At 45.1% G+C, this 24389-nt stretch overlaps 2 protein-coding genes across 2 annotated transcripts in view; both read left to right on the top strand.

The window, feature by feature from the left end:
- LOC118769109 (protein capicua homolog) overlaps positions 1–2068 on the top strand; it is a 38976-nt gene extending 36908 nt beyond the window's left edge. Inside the window, exon 20 of the mRNA XM_036516124.1 lies at positions 130–2068. Coding sequence (XP_036372017.1) covers positions 130–410 — 281 coding nt within the window. The 3' untranslated portion in view covers positions 411–2068. The remainder of the gene's footprint in view (positions 1–129) is intronic.
- A 3770-nt stretch (positions 2069–5838) lies between these two features.
- Positions 5839–23539, top strand: LOC118796634 (glycogen synthase kinase-3 beta-like). The gene is made up of 10 exons (XM_036555634.1): positions 5839–6316; positions 13373–13560; positions 14032–14115; positions 14955–15065; positions 17670–17800; positions 18170–18374; positions 18559–18654; positions 18753–18939; positions 19531–19608; positions 20271–23539. Exons 1-10 carry the CDS (start codon positions 6142–6144, stop codon positions 20336–20338), a joined length of 1323 nt encoding a protein of 440 aa, XP_036411527.1. The 5' UTR covers positions 5839–6141; the 3' UTR covers positions 20339–23539.
- The last annotated feature ends 850 nt before the right edge of the window (positions 23540–24389 follow it).

Below are 24389 nucleotides of genomic sequence, written 5' to 3' on the forward strand. Positions count from 1 at the left end.
ATTTAAACCTGTTGTATGATGGGCTATTTGATGAGGCTGTCTCTCAGATCAGATAATGGAGCCGTGGGGCTAGGGCTCTGACCCCTGCCCGGTGCTAATGCCTCTCTCCCGGTCTCCCCCTCCCCCCAGCCCAGGCCACGGCCGCCTTCCAAGCGCGCTACTCCGAAATCTTCCCCACCAAGGTGTGCCTGCAGCTGAAGATCCGCGAGGTGAGGCAGAAGATCATGCAGACCGCCATCCCCTCCGAGGGGGGCGGTCTCGATGTCGCCGCCTCCCTCCCCGGGCCCTCCAATCCCCATCCAGGAGAGGCTGGGGCCGGGGACTCTGGTGAGAGGGAGGCGGAGCAAGATGGAGAGCACAGGCCCTCTGAGAAAAAGAGCCCCAGTGAGACACAGGAGTCCAGCAGATGAGCACCAGTGAGAACATCTGCCCCAAATATTTTCCAAGGCGCCCCCTCCTTTTCTCCCAGTCCTTTTGGCTCTGCCGTTACTCTCCATACAACTGGCTCAGAAGGGGCTTTTTCTAGAATCCAGACCAATGAGGCTTTCTCCAGTGTGTACCCCCCCCCCCCCCCCCCCCCATCCTCTGTGACACTGGAACTCAGTGAGCTGGAACAGATGGCAGAGTGATCCAGACGGCACTTGAAGTGGCACACCATTACAAGCACTTTTTTTTTTTATTATGATTGTCAAGCGTCCATCACGATTGACCAGACTTTTACTCCTGCTATATAACACAAAGATTGCAATCAGGTCTGTAGCGCCGGGGGTCAGAGCATTCTGAGCTTCTTCATTACAGGACTTTGACTGACTCGCTCTTGCTCAGTCAGACGGTGCGGACACTTTGTTGATGGGTTTGTAAAAGGGACTGGAGGAGAGAAGCGTGGCTTCTGTAGAGAGCTGGGATCTTGCGTAACCTGTCGTCGGCTCAGTTGACACTGCAGGACATGGAGACACTGAGCCCGCTCTGGCTGGAGATGACGCTGTTGAATGAGGAGCTTGTTTCTTCATAGCATCAGAGCAAACTTGTTTCTTTTGAGAAGAACCTTTCAGAATTATCTCTGTGTGGCTGAGGAGCTCCTGTGATCGGATGAAACTAGATATAATTTTTGGGACAGGATGAAAACCTGAACTGTGTTTACTGACAAATGTTAATGTCAGTATCGGTTCAGCATTGATTCCAGTTTGGGGAACTGCTCTCCTGTGATTGGCTGTAACTGACCACAACCTGATCAGAGCTGAATGTTCGTGCGCTCTGATTGGTTAGCCAGGATGGAGGGCAGTGGGGTAAGGAGCTCTATGGACATGAGCTGGCCAAATTAAAATGAGAGTCTGAGCTTGGGGCTCAGTCAGACGGATTGCAGTTTCAAAGCAGTGACCTCTCAAAACATTGTCCGGACAAAACAAGAGAGGGAGAACCGCAGTAACTCTTCGCTCTCAAAACAAACATGAAGTTTCAGCTTTGGTGACTTTCGAAAAAAAACAACCTACTGACTTGATTTTGAATCTGCTCTCAAGATTCTCCTTTTCGGTGATGTTGTGGTTATTACTGATCCTCTCGGTATCTATGTCGCCAATCCTCATTTCCTGCTGTCACTATCAGCTTCCTCCTGTTGTCATCATTTCGGGTGGAACGTGTGGGGATCCGAGACACACAGGCACACTCCCTTAGTCTTCCTCCTGACCTTTGACACCCCCCTCCCCCCACTTTTTTAATTTACCGTTCATCAAATAGGGGGAGGGGTGGAGTAATAAAGTTTTAACGAGAAGTTATTTTTTTAGTGACATTCTTTCCTTAGTCCCCCTCTAAGCTTTAAACCTCAAACCGTATCCTACCTGACTGCCCCGGTAATCCTCTCTCTCTTCCTCTGCTCGACCGCTCGTCTCTTTCTGGTTTTCCCTTGTTCACCGTACTGGGTACAGTAATGGAAAGCTGGATGCAGGTGTTACAGTATCGGAGTCTTCATTGTGGAGGACTGGTCTGGCCCATGCGTACTTACTGTAATGTCAGAAGACTCATCAGAATAATACAAATAAATATTAATATTTGTAATTGAGTAATAAATACATCAAAGAAAATAATTAAAAAATGTAAAATAAAAATTACAAATTTTGTGTACCACTTGTTTTGCTGAGAAAGTATATATATAAATATATATGAATAACTATAATAATTTGTATCTGTACCTTCCAGTATACAGATGTTCAAATATGAGTGAGTGTATGTTTCTCTTACTGAAAGACTGCACAAAAGTTGTCTAACCTTTGTGTTCACAAATAAGCACTGCTATGTACTGTAGGGGGAAAGACAAAACAGGGTTTTAAAAGATGTGAGGCAGTTTAGATGAAGGCAGATGGTGTGCAGTTTTATTTTATGGTATTATATATTTTTTTAAATCCAATTTGCAGTTTGGGTCATACGGGTGCACGAGCATGCACAGACACCTGTATGCGTGTACTTTGTATGTATGTGTGTGAAATAAATTGTTCTTATTTTGGCGAAGGAATTTTACAAAGAGACTGATGATGAGTGTTAGTTCCTAAACAGGGCATGTTGACCATGTGCAATATTTCTTACTTAAAAAATAATAATATTAAAGACTTAACACAGTATCCTGTCTCCCTGTAGTTTGTTCTTTAAAGAACTGGGTCAAATTCAATATAAAACAAGAGGAAGATGTTGGATGTCAGTACGTACACCAAGGGCTCACCAGAGAAAACCACCCACAAAAACAAACTATTCGCCTGTGGACCAGACAAAGGCACAATTGTTCATTGTTGTTGGGAGGGAATCTGCACTCATGCAAAGAAGGTTACACATTTACCTGCTAAACGCTCTGTATGGACTTTGGACTTTTTCAAAGTATGCTTTTCCTAAAATACATGTAAAGAGCACACATGAATGGTTGTGACCTTGTCTGGGGGATGCTGCCTTTTGTTTTTCATGGAAACTAGAATCTCAATGGGTTGCTGAGCTATGGGACAGTTGCTTCTTATGTTCATTAAATTTACATCATTACAATCATTCACAGTAAAAAAAAAAAGGTGTGTCAGATAATTGCCATGTGTAAAAAATATTCACTGAAGCAACCATGGATGTGGCAAAGAACTGAACCTCATGAGCATCTTGGCTTTGTCTTTCCTGTCCAAAGCACAGAGTTGGTCAGTTCAGTCAAGTGTCTTTCTGTGCTGAAAGGAATCTGCATTTGTGTCTGTTCTTTGTCCATCTGATGTCTTGAATCTGCTCCTTGTTAGCTCTCGCCTGTCCCTCAGTCAGAATAGCCTTGGGAAGTCCACATGCTCCATGAGTCTACACCTGATCCTTGACTGTTTGGGCGCTATGTACAGAGTTCATGCTCCAGGTCTTTTGTGCCCTTGAATCGATCTCCATTAAAAACAAGTGAAAGGGGTGAATGTAAATGGGAGATAGGCTAGTTTGGGTGGCACAGCTGCTCGATGGTATAGGTGTGCAGGTGACTGCGCATCTGGCTCTAACTGTTGAAGGTGTCCTAGTTGAAGGGATCTCCATGCAGGCTGGGAGCTGGTATCAGGCCCAGTGCATCAGGGAGGGGAAGATCTCACTGCAGAATAAGCCATAGAACTCTGGGTCCCAGAACTCGGGAGTGGCGGACTGCCAGGACACTGAGGGAGCCTGTCACAGGGCAGAGCGCGCTGTTTACCAAATGTGAGGAGGAAAGCACGGAAAACACAAACCTAAAGAGAGAAGGAACACTCCAGTTGACACATTTAGGAGTTTCTCCTCAAGTACTCCGCGGTTATTTATGTTTTAGGCAGCCTACAGGTTGATCATTAGTCCGTAGAACTTTCTGTTCCCGCCTGAACCTGTTTTCAGCACCACTTTGAACCGTTAAACAGTATCATCGCGGCACTCGCCAGCTATTTTGTTTATTCGACTCCTGCAGCTACACTAACAGGAAATAGGCCAGCTGAGTGGCTTGTTTGTTTCTGTTTCAGATGTACTTTACCCCAAAGATAAAAACACATCAAAAACAAGCATGATGCCATTAAAACGCTGCGCTAAAAGGTTAGAAATTTGTTGCTGTTTATCGTAAATGTTAAGACAAGAAAACACTGGCTTTTAATGAAGAACAGACACATTCAGTCTTTTTTTTAATATTAAGAATGGTTATAAAAGCATTTCCAGAGGCAATGTATTTGTGTAAAACTAAAGAGTAATTTTGAATCAAATAATCTATTCTATCTCTGTTGCTCTCTCGTCTCTTTGAGAGATTTGTTTATATAAACTGTCCCAGAAATGGCGTATCCTTTTCCCCTTACCTCCTGAGTCACAATGCATCAAGAAATGTCAACACCAAGACCTGGTTCTTCAACTGCTCACAGATCCTAAACAGCGGCCTCACTTGACAGATGCTGGTCACCTGCTTCAGGTGAGTTCTGGGGTGGTGTGGGTGTCACCTATAAACAGCAACCACTGAACGAAGGCCTTATTTGGACAATCCGTGGACAGAAACTGTGCTGATTCAGAATTATTTATAATGTGTAGATTGGCTGTGGGCTCAGAAAATACAACTTGATATCCGGATTATGTGATCATCAGTGAGTCTGCACTGAGTCTGTGCAGCATTTAACAAGCACAAAAAAGAGCACATAACTTTTCTGCACCCCCAAAAGTGCAGATATCCTGTCTGAGCAGATTGCCACTCAGTGATTTTCCTCACAAGCCTTGAAGCAGCAGCCAGGTGCTTGCAACTGGTAGTGTCATAGTGTACGTTATAGTGGCTCTTGGGGATCATGGTGTACATGAAGCAGCAATGTATGATCTTGTAAGAGCAGAATTACATCATAGTTATATCAACCTTATATCATAGTGTTAACAGTGCCAAACAATAATCCATGTATGATACTGCCACATTCATACTGCCTAAAGATGACCTGCAAGAACTACTTCACACTGTAACAGATTTCACTTTGGGGGGCTACTGTAATCAGATATTATGTGCTAGGCTGTTCTCAGAAATCTGATTGAAATCTGATTGGATCTATTTTTGGCCTTTGTCATAAGACTGTGAATGATTCTGCATTATGTTTCTGATGATTTCAGATAGCTCATTCCACCAATGGAACCCAGCATTGAAAAAAAAAAACGCGAGTTTAGCATGTTTTGACATACAGAGGAGGAGCTCTTGGATAACTGGAGACTGCTAGACAGAGAAGTCATACAAGCATGCTAGATCTCATACTTGTTTGAAGGTAGGCATGTCCTTGACAATCGTGCTCTTTGAATTGGAAATAACTGAGGATGTGCCTCCTACACCGGACTCGCAATGTTTACTTACATGACATTTTATTGGCTCAATGGAGACAACCTACACCTTTTGGCTTAGTAGCGACATCACTGATCAATAACTGAATTAACTGTCCTTGAAATGCAGCCACGAGTTGTTTGTGACAGCTGCGCACTGCTCGATAACACCATGCAACGAACACACCCAGCTGCATTTTCTCGTAAAGACTATTTCCGTAGTCCAAGAAGACAGAGATGAACCTAGTAAAACATGGCTTTGGTTTCGTCTGGATTTATGTTGCACAGATTATGTCACAAGTTACAAGTAACTACCAACTGATTCGGATTAATGAGTCGCTTTTTCCTCACACATAATAGACAGACATGAACTGACTCCTAGGAACTGAAATGTCTGATAAACCCTCTACATCAATCATTTGGGAAGAGGTATTAGCATCGCGCCCATCAATTTTATCTTTTGTTTAAAAAAAGCAGCGGGCGAAGGATTGTGGGTCTTGTAGTTTCTTTTTATCTGTTCTTGGTTCTTTTGTGTAAGAAACCTGAGACGGAGCGCCATCTTTCGTCCGACACACAAATGCCATTGCGGTTCTTGTAGTTGTTTTGGATAATCAAAGATACGCCAGTCGTCTCAAAGAACTGCCACTTCGAACTTCGTTTCCCAGGAGGCAATGCGAGCAGCCAGTGCGTCAGGTGTAGCTGCACAGACAAACGGAGAGGGGGACTCAACGATATGCCTTTAATGCGGTCTCTATTTTAACGATTATTTAGCTAAGTCGACGGAGACCCAGCCGACGCTCACCTGGCCCATTCTTAGCGGACCCCATCCCCCCCGCCCCGACACCCTCGCGCACAGACATGAGCGGCAGCGGGCGGCCCAGGACCAGCTCGTTCGCCGAGCCACCGGGTGCTCCCGGACCCGCCGCAGCCGCTGCCGGATCGGCCGCTGCGGGGGGGAGCGCTGCAGGGAAGTCCGGGGCTACGCAGGCCTCGGGGGGCAGCTCGTCCGGGTTCGGAAACTTGAAGCTAAGCAGTGAGTATTTCTTTACTTTTATCTGTCATATTAACAGGACAGCTCCCAGAGTTAGTAAGCTAGTTAGCACAGCAACATGAAAAGAGAAACGTGCTGTGAGATGGTAAAGGTTGCTGGCTAAATAGTGCTAGCAAGTTTGGATTAAACAAGGGATCCGGGTGCTTGTGAACAGCTGTGTGGGGCGAGCTTTCTTTGATTAAAAAATAGGACGAATTAAGGTAACTTGCTAGTCTAGCTATCATAGCCGGTTAACCGGCTAACCCAACATAGGCAGACCTAACGTAACGTAAAATTTGCTGTCGGTGGCAAGAGGGAATTTAGGAGGATGCTGGTTAAGGTGAGGATAGAGACTGATCTACTAGGAAACAGTAAGGATTCTTGCTAGCGAGGCTAGCTAGTTTAGTTTGAGTCCGTGCCGAAGATATAGAAGGGCCTGTAGTTTGCGAGCTAGCTAAGCTAGCATGGCACAATTTCATGACCAGCCGAGACTGTGTCCACTAATCTTAGTGTTATAAATTGGAGCTGCTTTTCTGTAACTTCCTCAATCATTCCAGCCATCTGGATAACATTTCAGCTAGCTAGCTATATCCGTGCAACAATTTGCTCATTTCGATGCGACTGGATTGCATTGGCACCGACTTAGCTTGTTAGCCCTTGCCAACTTATTTAATGTTAGCTTTCCACGGTTGCATTGTTTAGGCGTACTCGGAAACCAGTCGAAAATCTAACGTAATTCAAAATAATACGGCTTTATTGGGGAAAAGCCATCGCAAGCCAAAGGGCAGGAGGTTATAGGGGAACCAGTAGATGGCTAGCTTGCTAACTAGCCGCTTGGGACAGATAATTCTTGGAAAGTAAATGGCAATGAGATCAGCTAACCAGCTAGGCTAGATGAACTGGTGGTGTAGGTGTATTGGAAGTTCAACGAAGTTTTCGGCCAAGGTTAGCTAGCCGATTGTTTTTTTTTTTTTATAGATGGCTAGCACCTTTCACTTCCAAGACGCAAGTATAACGTTAACTTTGTCTAGCTGGCTAACCTGACCTGGCTTTGACTCGGTTGTGCCAGGTTTGTGTAGCACAACAGGTAGGACATCCAGTTAAGTTTAGCTATACTATCGAGCACACTCACTGATCTGACAACTCGATCCCTTAGCATTAGCAAGAGGATTCACCCCACAATGTTTTGAATTTCCTTTTAAAAAGTAAAGAATTAACTCTTTGCGCTTTCACGTGCAGTAATGAAAATGGCCTGCGCAGTTCACTGAGGGCTCGCCAGTTATTCACCCGTAGTGCTATCGATTTTAAAGCAGTGCGTCTCATGCCAGTATTATATTGTTAATTTCAAGAATGTGAGTTAGAGCTATATTTTTCATTCGTAGTAGTTCCAGTGAATGTTTCAGTGGATCCAGGGTTTCCATTTTTTGTGCCAGCGGTGCTCACAGTTGTGCAACAAGCCCTCAAGGGGCGAACGGCCGCGGGCCTGCAAGTGTGTGCAAGATGTGACCTTTCAACGTGATTTAAAAAAAACAAAACAAAAAAGGAAATCAATACTGTGGGGATGTGGTTTTAAAGTTCTTGTTAAATCCTTTGACTTTGTGGTTTTCGCATATTTAGAGTTATATTCCAAGACTTGCTTCCCCTATAAAGTAGGGGCTACGTCTTGCAACCAAGTAACAATCACAAAGTACCTCTGAAGTCCACAGTGGACCACACATGCTGACCTGTGTAGTATTTTAGAGATGATGTGGTGGAAGGACGTACATGACCTTTGCATTTACAAAAAAGCAGTATGGGCCTTTTGTAACACTTTAATTTTGTGTTCACTGTAGTCTTTCTGATTAAGAGCTACGGATAAAGATGTGTCATTCAGTTAACGTAGTTCATGATATTAAACAGTACATATAGTGCATGGAAGTATTTGTAAAGAAATATGTTATGTCAGCTGATAAAAAGTAACAAATTGCTAGACTGTCTGTAGCTGCCATTATTTCAGGTTGCATGTGTATATACACATTTTAGCTCTCTTGATAAATCAGTCAGTCACACTAACCAACATGAGTGAATGTGTAAGAGTAAATAAATAAATAAACATCTGTCTCAAGCACATTAAGGAGTTATCATTTCAGTGTGATGGCTGACTGGCTGTATCTTTCAGGTTAGCATTTGCTTAACATCACAGATGTTGTGGGCCAAGTACAACATGTAGATTTTAAATTAATATATACAGAGGCAGAGGATCAGGGTGGTGTGACATTTTGGGCCAAAATGAGTTTTGCATATCAAACATAAGCTCTTGATAATATCTGTCTACTGGCAAAAGGACACACCAAAAATCTTTAACTGCATTGAAAAACATGAGAAAACAAAGACCCAAGACCAATCTGGCTTCAGTTTTCTGCAGAAAGGGTGAAAGTGCAGAGAAGAAGAGAGATTTCTTTCACTTTGCACAAATGGAAGCATACCCAAACCATATGGGGACTTCAGCAAGTCTTTGCATGTAAAAATGAGCAGGGTTAAGCGAAGCAGTATTGAGTGGACCTGAAAAAGAGCTACATTAGATGAATTGCACAACTGTAATATTATGCATTGCTTTATTGTTTGAAAGAAACTGTCGAAAGCATCTGTTATGAGATCTGTTCTAAAATGGTTACAAAAACTTGAATATGTATGTTTTTTTCCAGAATGAAATATCTTATTATTACTGCTTTGTACTTGTCAATACAAATTGAAAAATATTTGTATTTTTCAATTAGTTTGTTACATACTTCTCCCAGTTTAATGAAATGGCTGCAATTTTTGGTGCCGTTGTGGCACAAGTGACTTTTTAGCCACATTTCTGATGTAATTTGATTGCTTGAAAATGTACGTTTTATATTTTTGCTCAGTCAGTATTGGTCACTTAGAAAACATACACACTTGTAGTGTTTGTAATGTAGTGTTTGAAAGAAAATAAACACGGTAAGTTATGTTTGTGCTCTCCTGTAAAAATTTTGAAAATGTCAGTAATGCCCCTCTGGTGCTAAACCCTTGATATATAAATATATATTCATATATAATTATGTAGAAACATAAAAGCCTGTAACTTAGTTGTAAAGGGGTTTTGATCTCAGAGGCTTTGGTAACCAAATTGTAGGCTTACCTGTAAATATAAATGGATGATCAAAAGGACCTGCATAAGCTTTTAGAGATTAGATTGTGATTGTGAAGTTAAAGGCTTGTTACAGAGAGTCAGAGTATCTGCTCACTTTTACTTTCTGCAGATTGGAACTGATGTGTCTGATGAAAAACCATGGGGAGAATTCTCCGCTCCTCCAGGCTTTTGGTGTACTTCATTTGCATGTTAAATAGCATGTAAGGTGAAGCACAACAGGTTTAGTGTCCCTTTGATGTTAACAGTGGTTTGTGCACTGTAATTAGTCCATTTCCATGGGTCTTTAGCTAGATACCTTGTGTAGTTTGTTCTAGAGCATGCAGGACGGGGGAGACGGAGTTATGGTGGCGTTGCACAACGGGTTGTGTTTATCCACGCACATTTGTTTCAAAGAGAACGTTGATTGGACTCATGCCTTCAGGCTCTGGCAAATGTGAACAGTAACCACAATTTATCTTGACGAAGATGTGAAGCAGTGTACTTGTATGCAAGATGAGATTCATAATTCAGTCGCAGCTAGGTTCACCCTACTACTCCACCACAATAAGTACATGAAAGATATTTGATTTCTCTTTGTGATTTGATTATATAACTGTGTAAATAGTGTCTTAGTTCCTCAAGACAGTAACAAAATACCTAGGGAATAATATCAAAGGTATGTGTTTGGAAAAACTTGTTTTATACCAGATACAATGTAGCTATCACCCTGGGAAACTGGCTACAGTAATGTAAAGAACTCTACAGCCTTCCTGATGACGTGTCATGTACATGCTGTGGTCTAACTCGGCTTCGGTTTGTGTACTCTACATAATGATGATTTGAATCATTCCTCTGCTATCTCTGAAGTTTGGCAACTTTGAGCTGTTAATGTGAGCACACGTAAAGTCCAGATATGTATTGTGTTGTTTTTTTTTCTTTGTTGCCGACTTATGAGAGCAAAAGATTGTCCTACAGGGTGAAACTGTTACTCCTATAGCAAAGAGCCAGATGAGCTTAGATAAGCATTCTGTATGTGTCTGTTGCATGTGTAACCAATGCAGAATAATGCAATACCCTGCACAGATGATAAAAGTATTGATACCTGTCATCCTAATTGATAAATATCACAGCTGCCTGCAGTAGCTTCCCCTCTCCTGCTGTTGAACTCTTCCAATTCACCCCTCTTCACTGGCAGCTTGGATTTTGATGCAGAGACATATGCAGGTAACTTTGGGGTCCCTGCCATTGCTCAGACATCACTGAGTTTGCCTGTGAAGCCCATCACATTCATCTTCCCAGTCTGTCACTGTGGAACACATGAATGGTACGACCGGTAAATTCTCCTTTCCAGAGTTAGAGGTCTCATGATGTCAAGAATTGTTCAGCTTTTTTTTTTCTTTCTTTCCTTCAAGGTGATCCTAAAATAACATCTCTGTCCATTATATGACAGCTGTTAAAAGCATTCTCATTGAACCTGATCAAGAGACAAGTAAAACAGGACAGGAAATAAAAATACAAATTGGCCCAGAAATGAAAGGAACAAAAATATAAAAGACAATCATTCTGAGAGTATTCAGACTGGGACCACAATAAGAGCAACAAGTATGATTTAAAGTGGCATTCATTTTGCTTTTAAAAAAGACAGGTTATGAAATAATTGGTTGACAGGTCTTTTACTGTTGGTTCCAGTCAGATATGGCCTCATACTGGAAGACTTTGTGGCTGATGGCACTATCGGGCTTGGGAACTGTCAGGAAGATCAGTGCGTGGGACCTGAGATTGTGAGAGGGTGTAGTGAAATGTACCCTGGAGAGGTAGGCTGAGGGAATTCCTTTAAGAGCCTCATAAATCAAAGCATAACAATGAGCCTGACATCTATTAGAGAATGAAGATAAACCAGTTTGATTTGAAAGAATGTAATGATTTCTCTCATAGAGGCCCCCGTGGCTGTTCTTGTTACTGAATGATACAGGATGTTCAATTTTTTCTTGCATGGTGCAAAGGTCTGTAAATAACATTACCATAACCCAAAGGAGGTAGGATAAATGATTTCATCAGGGCAATTCTACAACTACAGATACGGCAGGATTTATCGCAAATGTAGAAAGCCAAGCCTTGGTTTACTTTTTCTCTGCTGCTTGCTGAAGGTGGTTATGAAGTTGAGTGAGTTTTCTAAGCAGATTCCAATATATTCATAATGGGAGAATTAGTTGATGAGAATGCTGTAAACTGTTATTAAAGGACAAAATGTGCTGTCATTGTTGATGATTTTTATTTATTTATTTTTTTTTACTACATTTGAAGAACATAAATTTTGTTGTACTCATGTTTGACAAAAGTTTGAGCTCAGTGTGTGCCCTCTGGATGACACTGAAGAGTGGGCAGGGCAGCGGGAGATTTGTGGGGGTAGAAGTGTATGACAGAAGTGGACCACGACTGGCTCAGAAAATCCAGCTTTTGAAGACGTCAGTTTTTGTCAATGTAAAACATGATGGAAAAATGTGGCTTGGCTGTGTGCAGGAGGTTTTCCAGATCACATTGGAGATAATGGTGAACTTCCTCCATCCAACTGGACACGGCTCACTCATTCTCATGCTCAAGATATTCTTGTCATGTGAAAACCAAGTCTTGACAAATGCAGACCCTTTAACATGGGCAGGGAGGAAATCACTGCATGACTCATTGTCTGTAGGGGACATGTGTAAAGCTTCATGTGTCTCTGCAACATGAGCTCTCGGGGATCAAGGAAGTAGTTGTAGCATGAATCAGCAGTTGTATTGTCATCTACCCATTCAGTAGCTTTACCCCATTGTAAAATGGGCTGTATTTTTGTAACTACCAGAGGCCCCGTCCTGTTTGTTGAGCTTGTACAATGTAATCTATAGAACATCATACCAAAATATAAAGAAATTCGAAGAAAGGTACTAGTAGACTGTGGAGAGACAGTGTTTGGGAATATGGTGGACCAGCCTAGAAGCAGTATTCTGGATAAGCTGCAGGGGTTTGATAGTGCATGCAAAGAGACCTGCCAGGAGTGAGTTGCAGTAGTCCAGGTCAGAGAGGAACAGTGCCTAGACAGTGGCTGGGTTGAGTAAGTGGTGATGAAGGGGTGGATTCTTTGGATGTTGTTGAATAAGAACCCGCAGGCCCCGCTGACTTGTGCTGTGGTTCACGGAGGTCATGTGGCTGTCGAGTATCACTGATGCTCTCGGCGGTTTGGGAGGCTGGCGCTGTAGTGTTCTCCAGGGTGATGGAGAGGTCATGGAAGCGAAGAGGATTTAGCAGGGCTGTGCAGAAGCTCAGTCTTAGCCAAGCTGAGCCTCAGGGGATGATCATACATCGACAGTGAGATGTCAGTCAGCCAAGCTGAAATGTGTGACGTGGCCTGCGTGTCAAAGTTAGCCCCATATCACAGAAAAATCAGGAGTGATTCTTGCAGAAGCTGAGCTCTTTCCTCATGTGCCCCCGCAGCGGATGTCACGTCAGCCTTTGTGTTCACTCCTGTATTAAACGGCTTTTTGCTTTCCAGCATTGCGCATAGAGCCAGCGCTCACTGGCATGTGGAGGAAATGTCTTCTGAAAGCCCGCAAGGCAAGACCCAGAACACTTATGCCCAGTGCGGGTCTGGTTCGAGCGCAAAGTGACGAGGGGGAGAATGGGGTCTTTGTAGTCGTCCCCGGGGATCGTCTGTTGTCTGAAATCATTTTAAAGCGGGAGCTGATGTCTTTGCCTGGGGACAGAGGAGAGAGGACACCCTTGTGTATTCTCTGAAGTGAGCGCTGATTATGCTGCTTCATATACCCCAGGGACAGTGGGGGGGAGCCTTGCGTTAAAGACAGAACAGACTGGTTGGGCTCCTCTCAAGGATGAGGGAGGGTAGCGCTCTTACAGTGACATTGCTGATGCCGTCGGTGTCCGTTTCCCAGGAGACAGCGGGAAGGTGACGACAGTGGTGGCCACGCCGGGACAGGGTCCGGACCGCCCGCAGGAAGTGTCCTACACAGATATCAAGGTGATCGGGAATGGTTCGTTCGGCGTGGTCTACCAGGCGCGGCTCATCGACAGCCAAGAGATGGTCGCCATCAAGAAGGTGCTGCAGGACAAGAGATTCAAGGTACCCAATGTTGCACAATGCCACCCCCACTGCGGACGCCATCAGACTAAACTGAACCTGATCACATTCTGCTTTGCACAGTGCTAACTGTGTTAATGATAGTAGTATGCATACCACGCTAACCCATTACGTTACATTATTGGCATTTAGCAGGCTCGCTTTTCCAGGGCGACTTAGATTAGTTACAGTTTTTTTTACAATGTTATCCATTTATACAGCTGGATATTTTACTGAAGAAGTTGTGGGTTAAGTACCTTGCCCAAGGGTACAGCAGCAGTTTTGAACCGGCAACCTTTCGGTTATGAGTCCTGCCCCTTCACCACTGTGCTTACACTGCTGCCCTTTAAGACCAGGCCAAAGACCAAAGACTTTTAAATGTGTGCTTACACACCTGCACTTCTAACTCCAGACAGATGGTGTCGCTGTCCCGCGTCTAAGCCTCTGCTTTGCCTGTCCCTCCCTCTCCCGCAGAACCGCGAGCTGCAGATCATGCGCAAGCTGGATCACTGCAACATCGTCAGGCTGCGTTACTTTTTCTACTCCAGCGGCGAGAAGGTACGGTGCGGCCTTCATCCCCATCCTCGTCCTCACCGTCCCCCGTCCACCGAAACTCCACAGCGATACTCCATCTGGAGGCATCAGCCTGGGGGCTGCAGGGGATCAGTGACAGCACAGCAACCCCGAAGCCTCCGCTGTTATCCCGTTTCCCGCACACCCCAGTGTCACATGCAGAAGCAGAAGCAGTCACCGCTGCATTCACAGGATACTCGGATGCTAAAGATACGGTTATTCTGGCCTGGTGTGTGGGATGGTCAAGGTCTCAGAACCATTCATCAGTAAAAGCTGCAGCTTCATTGCCTGCATTTTGATAAGTAAAAAGCAATACGAGCTGCTGTTTTGAAAATTAATCTTCAAAATCAAAAATAACGACGAGCGCATTTTTGTTTTGGATTTCAAAAACATATTGAGAAATAATTCTTCCTCCTGGTAACACTGTCCCAGTAGCCTTGAACCTCTTGATAGTGGGTGATGTTGTGGAATCTGATTGGTTCATCTGCTTGTGAAGTTTCTCATACCCATTTAGGTCAATGTCCCTGCGCCTGACATTTGAGAAAATATAGTAATGATTTATCCAACAAATTTCTCAGTGCTGTGCATAAAGACCTTTTATATCTGATGGTAATATTTAATGTTACAGCCCTATCTTCCTGAGTTAGGGTTTTATTTTTAGCTAATTACAAGGTGTGAATAAAGTTTGATTGTTGTTTATTTGAAAAATGTGCTGTTATTTGTGGGGAAAATGATTCGTTTTGATGGATTGATATAATATGGGTGCTTTATAGAGCTGTTATCATAGCAGCAGTGACACTGTGTCCCTCTTCTGTTTCTTTTAGAAAGATGAGGTATATCTCAACCTGGTGTTGGACTATGTCCCAGAGACGGTGTACAGGGTGGCTCGGCACTTCAACAAGGCCAAGACCACCATCCCTGTAATCTATGTGAAGGTAATTCTTTGCTGACCTTCCAAAACGCTGTGTGTGTGTGTGTGTGTGTGTGTGTGTGTAGCATCATCTGTCTCCGCTTATCTGCCCTTATCTCTACTCCTGCACCCCTGGTTCCTGTCCTCTGTATCTTCACTGGTGCATTGATTCTTGCTGTGATGCCCCTTTCTCTCTTGTGATGGTGGACTTTTCTTTATCTACCTCTCTCTCGCTCTCTCGCTCTTTCGCTCTCTCTCTCTCTCTCTCTCTCTCCCCCTCCCTCCCTCCCTCCAGCAACTTAATCTTTTTCAAAGTGTTACCCCTTATGTTCTTCTTTAAGTATACAGTTTCTGTAGTTATGGTGGTGGGACAAATGCACTTTCAGACAAATGGTAGTGAGACCATTTGTCTGAAAGTGCATCACCAGTTTTTTTCAGAATTGAATGAATATGAATTATGCTTAAAGTAAAAAAGAACAAGGAAAAGAAGAGCCACAATGAAAGTCAGGAAAAGGGTCATACATGAAGAATGATGCAGCCACAATTTAGCAAATGTAACCAGCATGCACTCGCTGCAAATTGTATTTCAACCATGTATGTCAGGAAATAAAAGAAGGCGAAACGCTAGTTTAACAGAAACAGCTAAATAAAAATGTAAATGGAAATCTAGTTAGTGTATAGTGACTCTGGGAACTTAGAGCAATGGTGCTGACAGACCTTTAACAAACTTTTTTTCACCTCAGAAGTACAAATACGAGGAAAAACAGATGCGTGATTTAAATACTTAAGTCTGAAAAGTGAGGCTGATTGTGTGATGCGTAAAATCGATTCTGCGTGTGGTTTAGAGTTTGCGTGTGCGCTCGGGTGATGAACGAGGCCCCCGGTGTTTGATTCGTTGACCTTGAGCTCCGCATTCCTGCTGTGCACAGCTGCTCGGGCCTAAGTGAGCGCGGGCAGCTCCTCTCCTGGCCGCCAGCCGGCTCTGCTCCGCAACAGTACCTCGAGAACCGGGCTCACTGCTCCAAATCTCACTGGCTACCTCTGTACTGCAGCAGTACTTCATACAGCTCACTGCTCCTAACCTCACTGGCCAGCTCTGCACTGTAGCATCGCCCCAGGAACATGGCTCACTGCTCCAAATCTCACTGGCCAGCCCTGCACTGCAGCAGTACTTCATACAGCTCACTGCTCCTAACCTCATTGGCCAGCAGCTGTCTCTCATACAGCTCACTCCTGTTACTCCCACCGGCCAGCAGCTGTGTCTCATACAGCTCACTCCTGTTACTCCCGCTGGCCAGCAGCTGTGTCTCATACAGCTCACTCCTGTTACTCCCGCTGGCCAGCAGCTGTGTCTCATACAGCTCACTCCTGTTACTCCCGCTGGCCAGCAGCTGTCTCTCATACAGCTCACTCCTGTTACTCCCACTGGCCAGCAGCTGTGTCTCATACAGCTCACTCCTGTTACTCCCACTGGCCAGCAGCTGTCTCTCATACAGCTCACTCCTGTTACTCCCGCTGGCCAGCAGTTGTGTCTCATACAGCTCACTCCTGTTACTCCCGCTGGCCAGCAGCTGTGTCTCATACAGCTCACTCCTGTTACTCCCGCTGGCCAGCAGCTGTGTCTCATACAGCTCACTCCTGTTACTCCCGCTGGCCAGCAGCTGTCTCTCATACAGCTCACTCCTGTTACTCCCACTGGCCAGCAGCTGTCTCTCATACAGCTCACTCCTGTTACTCTGTGGCGAGTTCTGTACTGCAGCAGCGCTTCAGGCGCCTGGCTCCCTGTTCGGGCTCTCGCTGGCCCTTGTTCTGCCAGCCGCAGGGGTTCGCGCTGAGCCGCACCACGCGCCTCTCGCCCCCTCGCCCTCACTTCTACACCCCGTCAGGGTCGTTAGGACGTCACGCCCCGGCTCGTCGGAGCGTTAAATCCGCGCCTTTGCCTCGGTCTGCTGAGTTCCATCTGGGCCCGCGTTCATCCCTGGGCCCTTCTGCCACCTGCTGTTCCTTCTGATCGCTGTAAGCCGGGAAAACGAAGGCGGAGGAAAGGCACAGCACAGTCCACACAGGGCCGTTCACTCTGCTAAGATGGCCATTAGCCGTTTATAGGGCTCAACGGAGTAATGCATTAACCAATTGTGGTGTTCAATGGAGTAATACATTAGCGAGTTATAGTGTTCAATGGAGTAAGGAGGGTTTTTTGTTGGAACTCTCATTACTTGAAAACACACTGCCCAACGGCCTCACTTTGGCAGGATCATAAAAACCAACACTCCCCAGTGGTGGTAGGCGAATTTCATAGTTGAATTCATGGGTGAATAAGACTGATGGAAATGGATTTGATGGTGGTGCCTGTGGGAATAGCACTGTGTTGTGAGTGGAAATATGAGTCGGTCCAGCTCTTACTAGAAGCATGTTAGTGTTAGTGTAAACCTTCAGCAGAAGTGTCAGTACACTGACCTGCTCCATATAAAACCTGGAGTGGCTCAAACCGCTATGCAGCAGGAGTGAGATTCACATCCTTGGTGTCAGACTCAGTGTGGCGTTGCCCTGCCACAGGTTTCATTGAACCACCTGAGCAGTGGGACAGAGAAGCGGTGTATGTAAAGGGTGTTCTCCGTTCTCCCGGCAGGTGTATATGTACCAGCTGTTTCGCAGCCTGGCCTATATCCATTCCCAGGGTGTCTGTCACAGAGACATCAAGCCCCAGAACCTGCTGGTGGACCCTGAGACTGCCATCCTCAAGCTGTGCGACTTCGGGAGGTGGGTCCGACGCTGCGCTCTCTCTCCACAGGAAACGCCACGCCTGAAGAAAGTCACCCTCCACCTCAGGAATCTGGATGGACGGATGACTGTCTTTTAAAAATATTTATACATTAAACTGACGCTATACTTATACTAGAAGGAAGTTTTCTCTGTATGTTGAATGTTGAGGTGTACGCAGCAGTTTACTGGCTGGCCGATCTGTTACCTGTGTAGGATGCGCTGAGAGGCTTTGGGGATTTGGGATTTGGTTTGCTGATTGGTCCTGACAGACTGGAGGAGAGGAGGGTGAAACACAGGGCCTGAGGTTGTGCGCTCCGAGCGGGAGTGTGGTAGCTAACGCCTTCCTCCTCCTCGGTGCGTCCTCAGCGCGAAGCAGCTGGTGCGGGGCGAGCCCAACGTGTCCTACATCTGCTCCCGCTACTACCGCGCCCCCGAGCTCATCTTCGGGGCCACCGACTACACCTCCAACATCGACATCTGGTCGGCGGGCTGCGTGCTGGCCGAGCTGCTGCTGGGACAGCCCATCTTCCCTGGGGACAGCGGGGTGGACCAGCTGGTGGAGATCATCAAGGTGCGTCTCACAGGCGGGGGGTGGGGGTGGGGGGTTAATAAGCGTTCCCCAGGACGGAGTAGGGGCGGTGGTGAAGAGCCCAGGTTCTCCACATAACAGGCTCTTTTGATCTAAGCACCAGCTCTGCTGAAGGAGTTTCCCTCCGTGTGTTTGTACTTGAACCTGCGATATGGTTCTCTCCCAGGTTTTGGGGACCCCGACGAGGGAACAGATCCGAGAGATGAACCCCAACTACACAGAGTTCAAATTCCCACAGATCAAAGCACATCCCTGGACAAAGGTACACCCCTCCTTCCTCTTGGTTTGTAATCTCGATGTACTCGATGTTTGGGGATCCCCCTCTCACTGCAGCGTGTCTGTGCCCCCCCCTTGTGTCAGGTGTTCAAGCCTCGCACCCCCCCTGAGGCCATCGTGCTGTGCTCCCGGCTGCTGGAGTACACGCCCGTCAGGCGGCTCTCTCCGCTGGAGGCCTGCGCCCACGCCTTCTTCGACGAGCTCCGCCAACCCGGCGCCCGCCTGCCCAGCGGCCGAGAGCTGCCCCAGCTCTTCAACTTCAGCCCCGTGGGTCAGTCTCCCCTCCCCCCCCGCCCGCTCCGCTGTCGGTTGGCCCTGTCTCTGTGCCAGAGTCCTGCAGCGCGGTCTGACCCAACGCAGCATGTTGGTGGGCGATGAGTGGTAGAAAACTGTAGAATCTGAGTGTCATGCTCCTTAGACTGGGTGGTCTCGACACATCCAAAGACCCAGCTCTTCAGTGTTTACCTGATCACCTAAAACACTACCACCTAAAGCAATCTCTTATGTCCCAAACTTTGTTCTCCTTTTTTTAAAAAAAATTACATGGTTTAATGCACTTGTTGTAATGTAATGCACAATGTATCTGTACCAGCTAAGCTTGTAGCTTCTCTGGTATAATGCATGAATGTAGATTTTAAATGTAGAGCCCCACAGCTCAGTCTGACCTACAGTGCCAACTCAGCGGGTGCTGAATGGTAAAAAAGTATAGAATCCAAATTTCAGACTCCTTAAACCAGGTGGTATTTGACAAATGTCTGGGGTCAGTGTAACTCAGCTCCTTATGTGAAGTTCTGCTTTTTGTGAATTGCGTATTTATTGAGCAGCAGACATGTATATTAACCTCCCTCCCTCCCTCCCTCAGAGCTGTCCATCCAGCCCCAGTTGAACTCCACACTCATTCCTCCTCACGTCCGTGCACAAGCGGCGCCCACCTCGCATGGTACAGTATCCCTCTGCGCTCTCTCGCGGCTTCATCAGCTGCACCCAGCACAGCAGGTTGTCTCAGTCATGTCAGGCAGTGTTCGTGTGTCTCTCTCTCTCTCCCTCTCCCTCCCTCTCCCTCTCCCTCTCCCTCCCCCCCTCTCTCTCCCTCTCCCTCTCCCTCTCTCTCTAGCAGAGGGCATTGTCACTGCAAGCTATGAAGGCTTTGACTTCTGCATAAGAATTTTTAGAGAATGCCAAATCCACCGCTCAGGCGATTGCCAGTAGGTGATGAAATATATGGAAATTCAGTGTGAACACTCCAGAGTTCATCAATGACCAATTCTTTAAAAAAACAACAACAAAAAAAAAAAGAACAAAGTGCTATTCCCAAAATTAAACAGTCCAGTCACGAAAACTGCCTGCTTGAGATGGGATAAATTCATGTTTGAAACCATTATTTGTATGTTTGTATTTCATATTTATTTATTCCAGACGTATTGGTTTAGGTTTTTATTCCTATGATTTAGAGAATGAGTACAGAGTTTGTGGTATTTAAAAAACACTTAAGTCTGAGTAAAGGCTGGTGTGAAGGTTTCCATGTTCCTTCTTTCCCCCTCCCTGCTCTGTTCAGATGGGCAGTGTGTCTCATGGTCTCTCTCTTTTTCTGTGTCCCTGCAGAGGGCAGTGTGACTGACAGCCCGGCCCCGCCCAGCTCAGCACCCGGACCTCTCAGCAACAGCACCTGAACACCTGAACGCCGTTAGTTGTGCCCCCCCCCCCCCTTTACACACACTTCTGTTTGTCTGTCTCCCCAGCCAACCCCCTCCCCCCAAGCACACACTTCTGTTCTGTCTTCCCCTTCAGACTTCCTACTTCCTACTACCCTTCCACCTCCTCTCCTCATTCCTCTTTTTTCAGTCCTTACTGGCTCCAAACTGCAGTAAGCACATCACACACTCACACACACACACACACACACACACACACACACACTCTCACACTCTCACACTCTCACACTCTCACACACTCATACACACACACTCAAAGCCCCCACCGCGAAACTCAGTTAATTGAAAGTTGTAATATAAACCTTTAGTTCTGCAGTAGGGTAGAGGAGAGGGAGTTTTACCGTATGGACAGTAACCTCGTTAGTCCAGTCCTCACGCGCACATAAGGCTTCCCGGTCTGTGGAAGTCTCACTCTCGCCCATTATCATACAGAGATCCGTGAGGTGAGTTCAGCTCCGTGACTCGTCTGCTCGGGTCCTTCTGAATCTCAGCAATATTCCTGATCATGGTGTTAGCAAATGTAAGTTCTAATAAGGGAAGGGGCAGGCAGTCTTTATGATGAGGTTGTTTTTTTTTTTTAATTTTATTTTCTTTTTTTTAAAATAAATGTTAATTTATTTTACTATTTAGACTTTATTTTTATGATATCAGTGTTCCTGCAGTATGTACCACAGGGTTACAGGCCTAATTCTACAGTAAGCGTAGAATTGTGCAGCTGTCAGGCCCCGCTCTTGTTCTGACACTGTGGCTCAGGGCAGCACAACAACACTGACACCTAGTGGTGGATGTTGATAAAAGTCTGAGTATATTTGCACAGACAGATGGGTAGTGGGGAGTCATTTTGAATTAATCCCATGGCGGTTTTTCTCTGCCATTTGAAAGACATTTATGATAGTACTCTGTTCTGGGCCAGGAAGAGCTCTGTTTGCATTTGGAGAATGTTTTTTTTTGTTGTATAACCAGTGTCCAGGCATGTCACACCACAGGGTCGTTAAAAAAAGCGTTCGCCTTTTTGGCATTCTCCATACTTGTGTCTGTTTTAAAATGGTCAGTTTACAAGCTAAAGCAGGGTGATTTCCTTCCAGTTGTGAATGGAGAAAAAAGGCTGAGGTTTTTATACTTTTATTAAATTATATTTAAAAAGACAAAATGACAACTGCTTTTTTCTTTTATTTGTAAATGTATTTATTTTTCTTGAAAGGACATGGAAGAAGCTGTTTTCAAATTTTAGGGAAAATGGGCTGTGAATTCTGTATAGATTTTAAGGGTCTGAATGGGGGGGAACTGTTGTTGCTAACTGTTTTAGAATACTGTTTGCAATTCAAAAGTGTTGATGCAGAAGTCTTAATGTTAATCATTTTAGGAGGGACCTTATAAAAATGAGTCTGCGCACCCATCGTGTGTATGTGTGTGTGATATTTTTCCACATACACACAGCATATATATGTATATGCTTCAGTATCCATAAAGATATTATACAAAACCAAGAGTTCCTAGCATTGCACGTATTTATCTAGGGAGAGAGGACATTAAGAGAGTCGGGGAAGTGTAAATTTCATCTGTGTTTGACCAAGTTTGTTCATTTAGGTCCATATTAGGACAACATTTTGAGCCAAACTGACTCACTGAGGCTTGTGTAGGGCAATCTGCTGACTGAACTAATTGGAGAAGGAGGCTCTTTTACTGGGGTATATCTGACTGGTTTGGCAGGATTCATGTTCCCTATTCTGGGTAGTGTAAATGCTACCTCACACTTTCTCATCCAGTCTTACTTTGTTTTTTTTTTTTTTAACCAGATAATGATTGCACTCGCATGCCCACAGTGTGTGCACTTACCGTGTGTGTAAGAGAGTGAGCAAAGGGAATGATTGTTGTAAAGTGACCCGTATGTTTGTGGCCGTTTTCTCAATACGCGCTGTAATTGATTGGCTGTCCTGTTATGTGTACTCAGAAGCTTTGATTGCTAAAATTTCAGATTCACTATCCCTCACCACAGGTTTCTAGCAGTAGAAAATAAATGGTGGTCATTTTTAACACCCACCTTAGCCCACCCTGCCCCTCCCCACTACTGCACACATAGACACCTTAGCTGGACTCGAACTTTAAGGAAGCGCCTCTTTTTCTTTTTGGAGCCACTCTCTTCCCCTCCTTTCCCCTCGCCTCTCTTATGGCTAACCTGTAAATACTGACTACCGTTATTTTGTTACATCGTTTTCTCTCTCTTTCTCTCTTGCGTAGAAGAGCTGGTTTGTTCGTGACCAGACTCAATGACTTCAGTCTCAGTCTGTAAATAGTTTTATTTCAAGCCCTGGGTCAAGGGGGCATTTGTTTCTAATCTCTCTCTCCCGCCATTTCTCTCTGGCTGTCTGCCCTGCCTCCCCTTAAATGTTGTTGCTTTTATTTATTATTTGTGTTGGGTTATTTTTTGGGGTGGAAGGGGGTCGAAAGTCATTGACGTGCAGTGGCCGGTTTAGCATGTCGGAACATTTGTCTTTAGATTTGATATATCCAGTCAGACACCATACACTGATCAAGGAGCCATAATATGTTGAACCAGTTTAATGTGAAACGGATAACCCCGTGGCTGAAGGGTTACAGCAGTGATGTTCGTGTACGAAATGAATATTACTGAACAAGCCTGAGCCTTCATGGACGATATGCTGAACTGCTGTATTTCAAAGCGTGGGCATGGACGTATGAGACATGCTTAGTGTTGCACACCCCCCGCCTCCTCCCCCTCCCCCCATACCCTCCCCTCACCCCTCTCACCTGAGTCAGTGTTTTTGAAAGCTTGAGGAGTGTGCGAGTGTTGCTGTGACAGCCTGTACCTGCTGCTTGTGCGTGAGTGTGTGTGTTTGCATGACACGAGTGTGTCTGTCACTAATGTGTATGGATGGGAGCGCGATCCCTGACAGTCTTCATGTCCCCCCCCTTTCGTTCCAGCTGTTCCCAACCCTAATGAAGAAATGACTGTAAATGTTTTAAGTGTTTATTTTAAATGGGTTGGTTTTTAATTTGTGTTCCCATTCAGACAGCCTGCCCTGGGTAGATGTTGGCGGGAGGGAGAGACTGTGTTTGTTGGTGTAAAATAAAACTCAATAAAGTGATGAAACTCAGCAATTTATGTCAGTGGGTTCTGATTTTGTGAAACGTAGCCAGATGTGAATGTGGATTTAAAACTGACATAGCCATGATCACACTGTTTTCTTACAGTGTACTGTTCATTGCCGGAATTCCTTTTTTTGCCTACCCTGTTTCAATTTACGCCAGAAATGACATAGAATGTGAGTTTCATATTTAAATCCTTTATGATGTACTTTTTTGCTTTAAGGGAAAGATGTTCAAATGAAATTTTGATAAAGCAAAGTTTGGACTCAGTGGCCATTCTGTCTACAACTGATGCATGTGCTGTGCGATTATCAACTGTATTTCTTTGACATCACAGGAAATGCACCTGTGCCACAACCTTCCTTCTTATAGCCAAGAGTCATAACAGCCAAAAACTGATGGCTTCAAAATCCAAAAACCAAACACTCTACACCTGATGTAAAGCTAGGTCTCATCAGAAGGAACTATCCTACCAAATTGTTTTCAAATGATACCGATTTATTTTGCCATGTCTTTGTTTTCATTCCTGTTCCACAACATACTTACTGGAAGCAGTAAAACCAAATTACACTTCGCTGACACCAGTGGGGCAAGCAAGGATTTACAAACTCATTTGCCCGAATTGGGAATAGAACGCCCTGGTCCTCCACAGTGTAGCGACGTTACCACATTCCTAAAAGGTCTCGGCGTTGCCCCTGGGCTGTGTTACACCGAAGTGTGGTGGTTTGTTTCAGTACAGGAATGCAGCTCCTCCCACTGTATTAGATCACTTATTGCTGGAGTAGATAAATGATATCGGCCTAATGCAGTGTTCTTTCAGAACACCCGTCTGAAACACTTTTGTCTACATTTGTAAAGAGCATTTTGTGTTGACATTTCATTTGTTGTTCATTTGTTTAAC

Source organism: Megalops cyprinoides, chromosome 21 (assembly GCF_013368585.1).
Source record: "Megalops cyprinoides isolate fMegCyp1 chromosome 21, fMegCyp1.pri, whole genome shotgun sequence".
NCBI classification, from domain to species: Eukaryota; Metazoa; Chordata; class Actinopteri; order Elopiformes; family Megalopidae; genus Megalops; species Megalops cyprinoides.

Coding starts and splice junctions, on each gene's coding strand:
- LOC118796634 (XM_036555634.1), top strand. CDS start 6,142: ATGAGCGGCAGCGGGCGGCCCAGGACCAGCTCGTTCGCCGAGCCACCG. Junction 18,375..18,558: donor AGCTGGTGGAGATCATCAAG/GTGCGTCTCACA, acceptor GTTCTCTCCCAG/GTTTTGGGGACCCCGACGAG. Junction 18,655..18,752: donor AAGCACATCCCTGGACAAAG/GTACACCCCTCC, acceptor CCCTTGTGTCAG/GTGTTCAAGCCTCGCACCCC.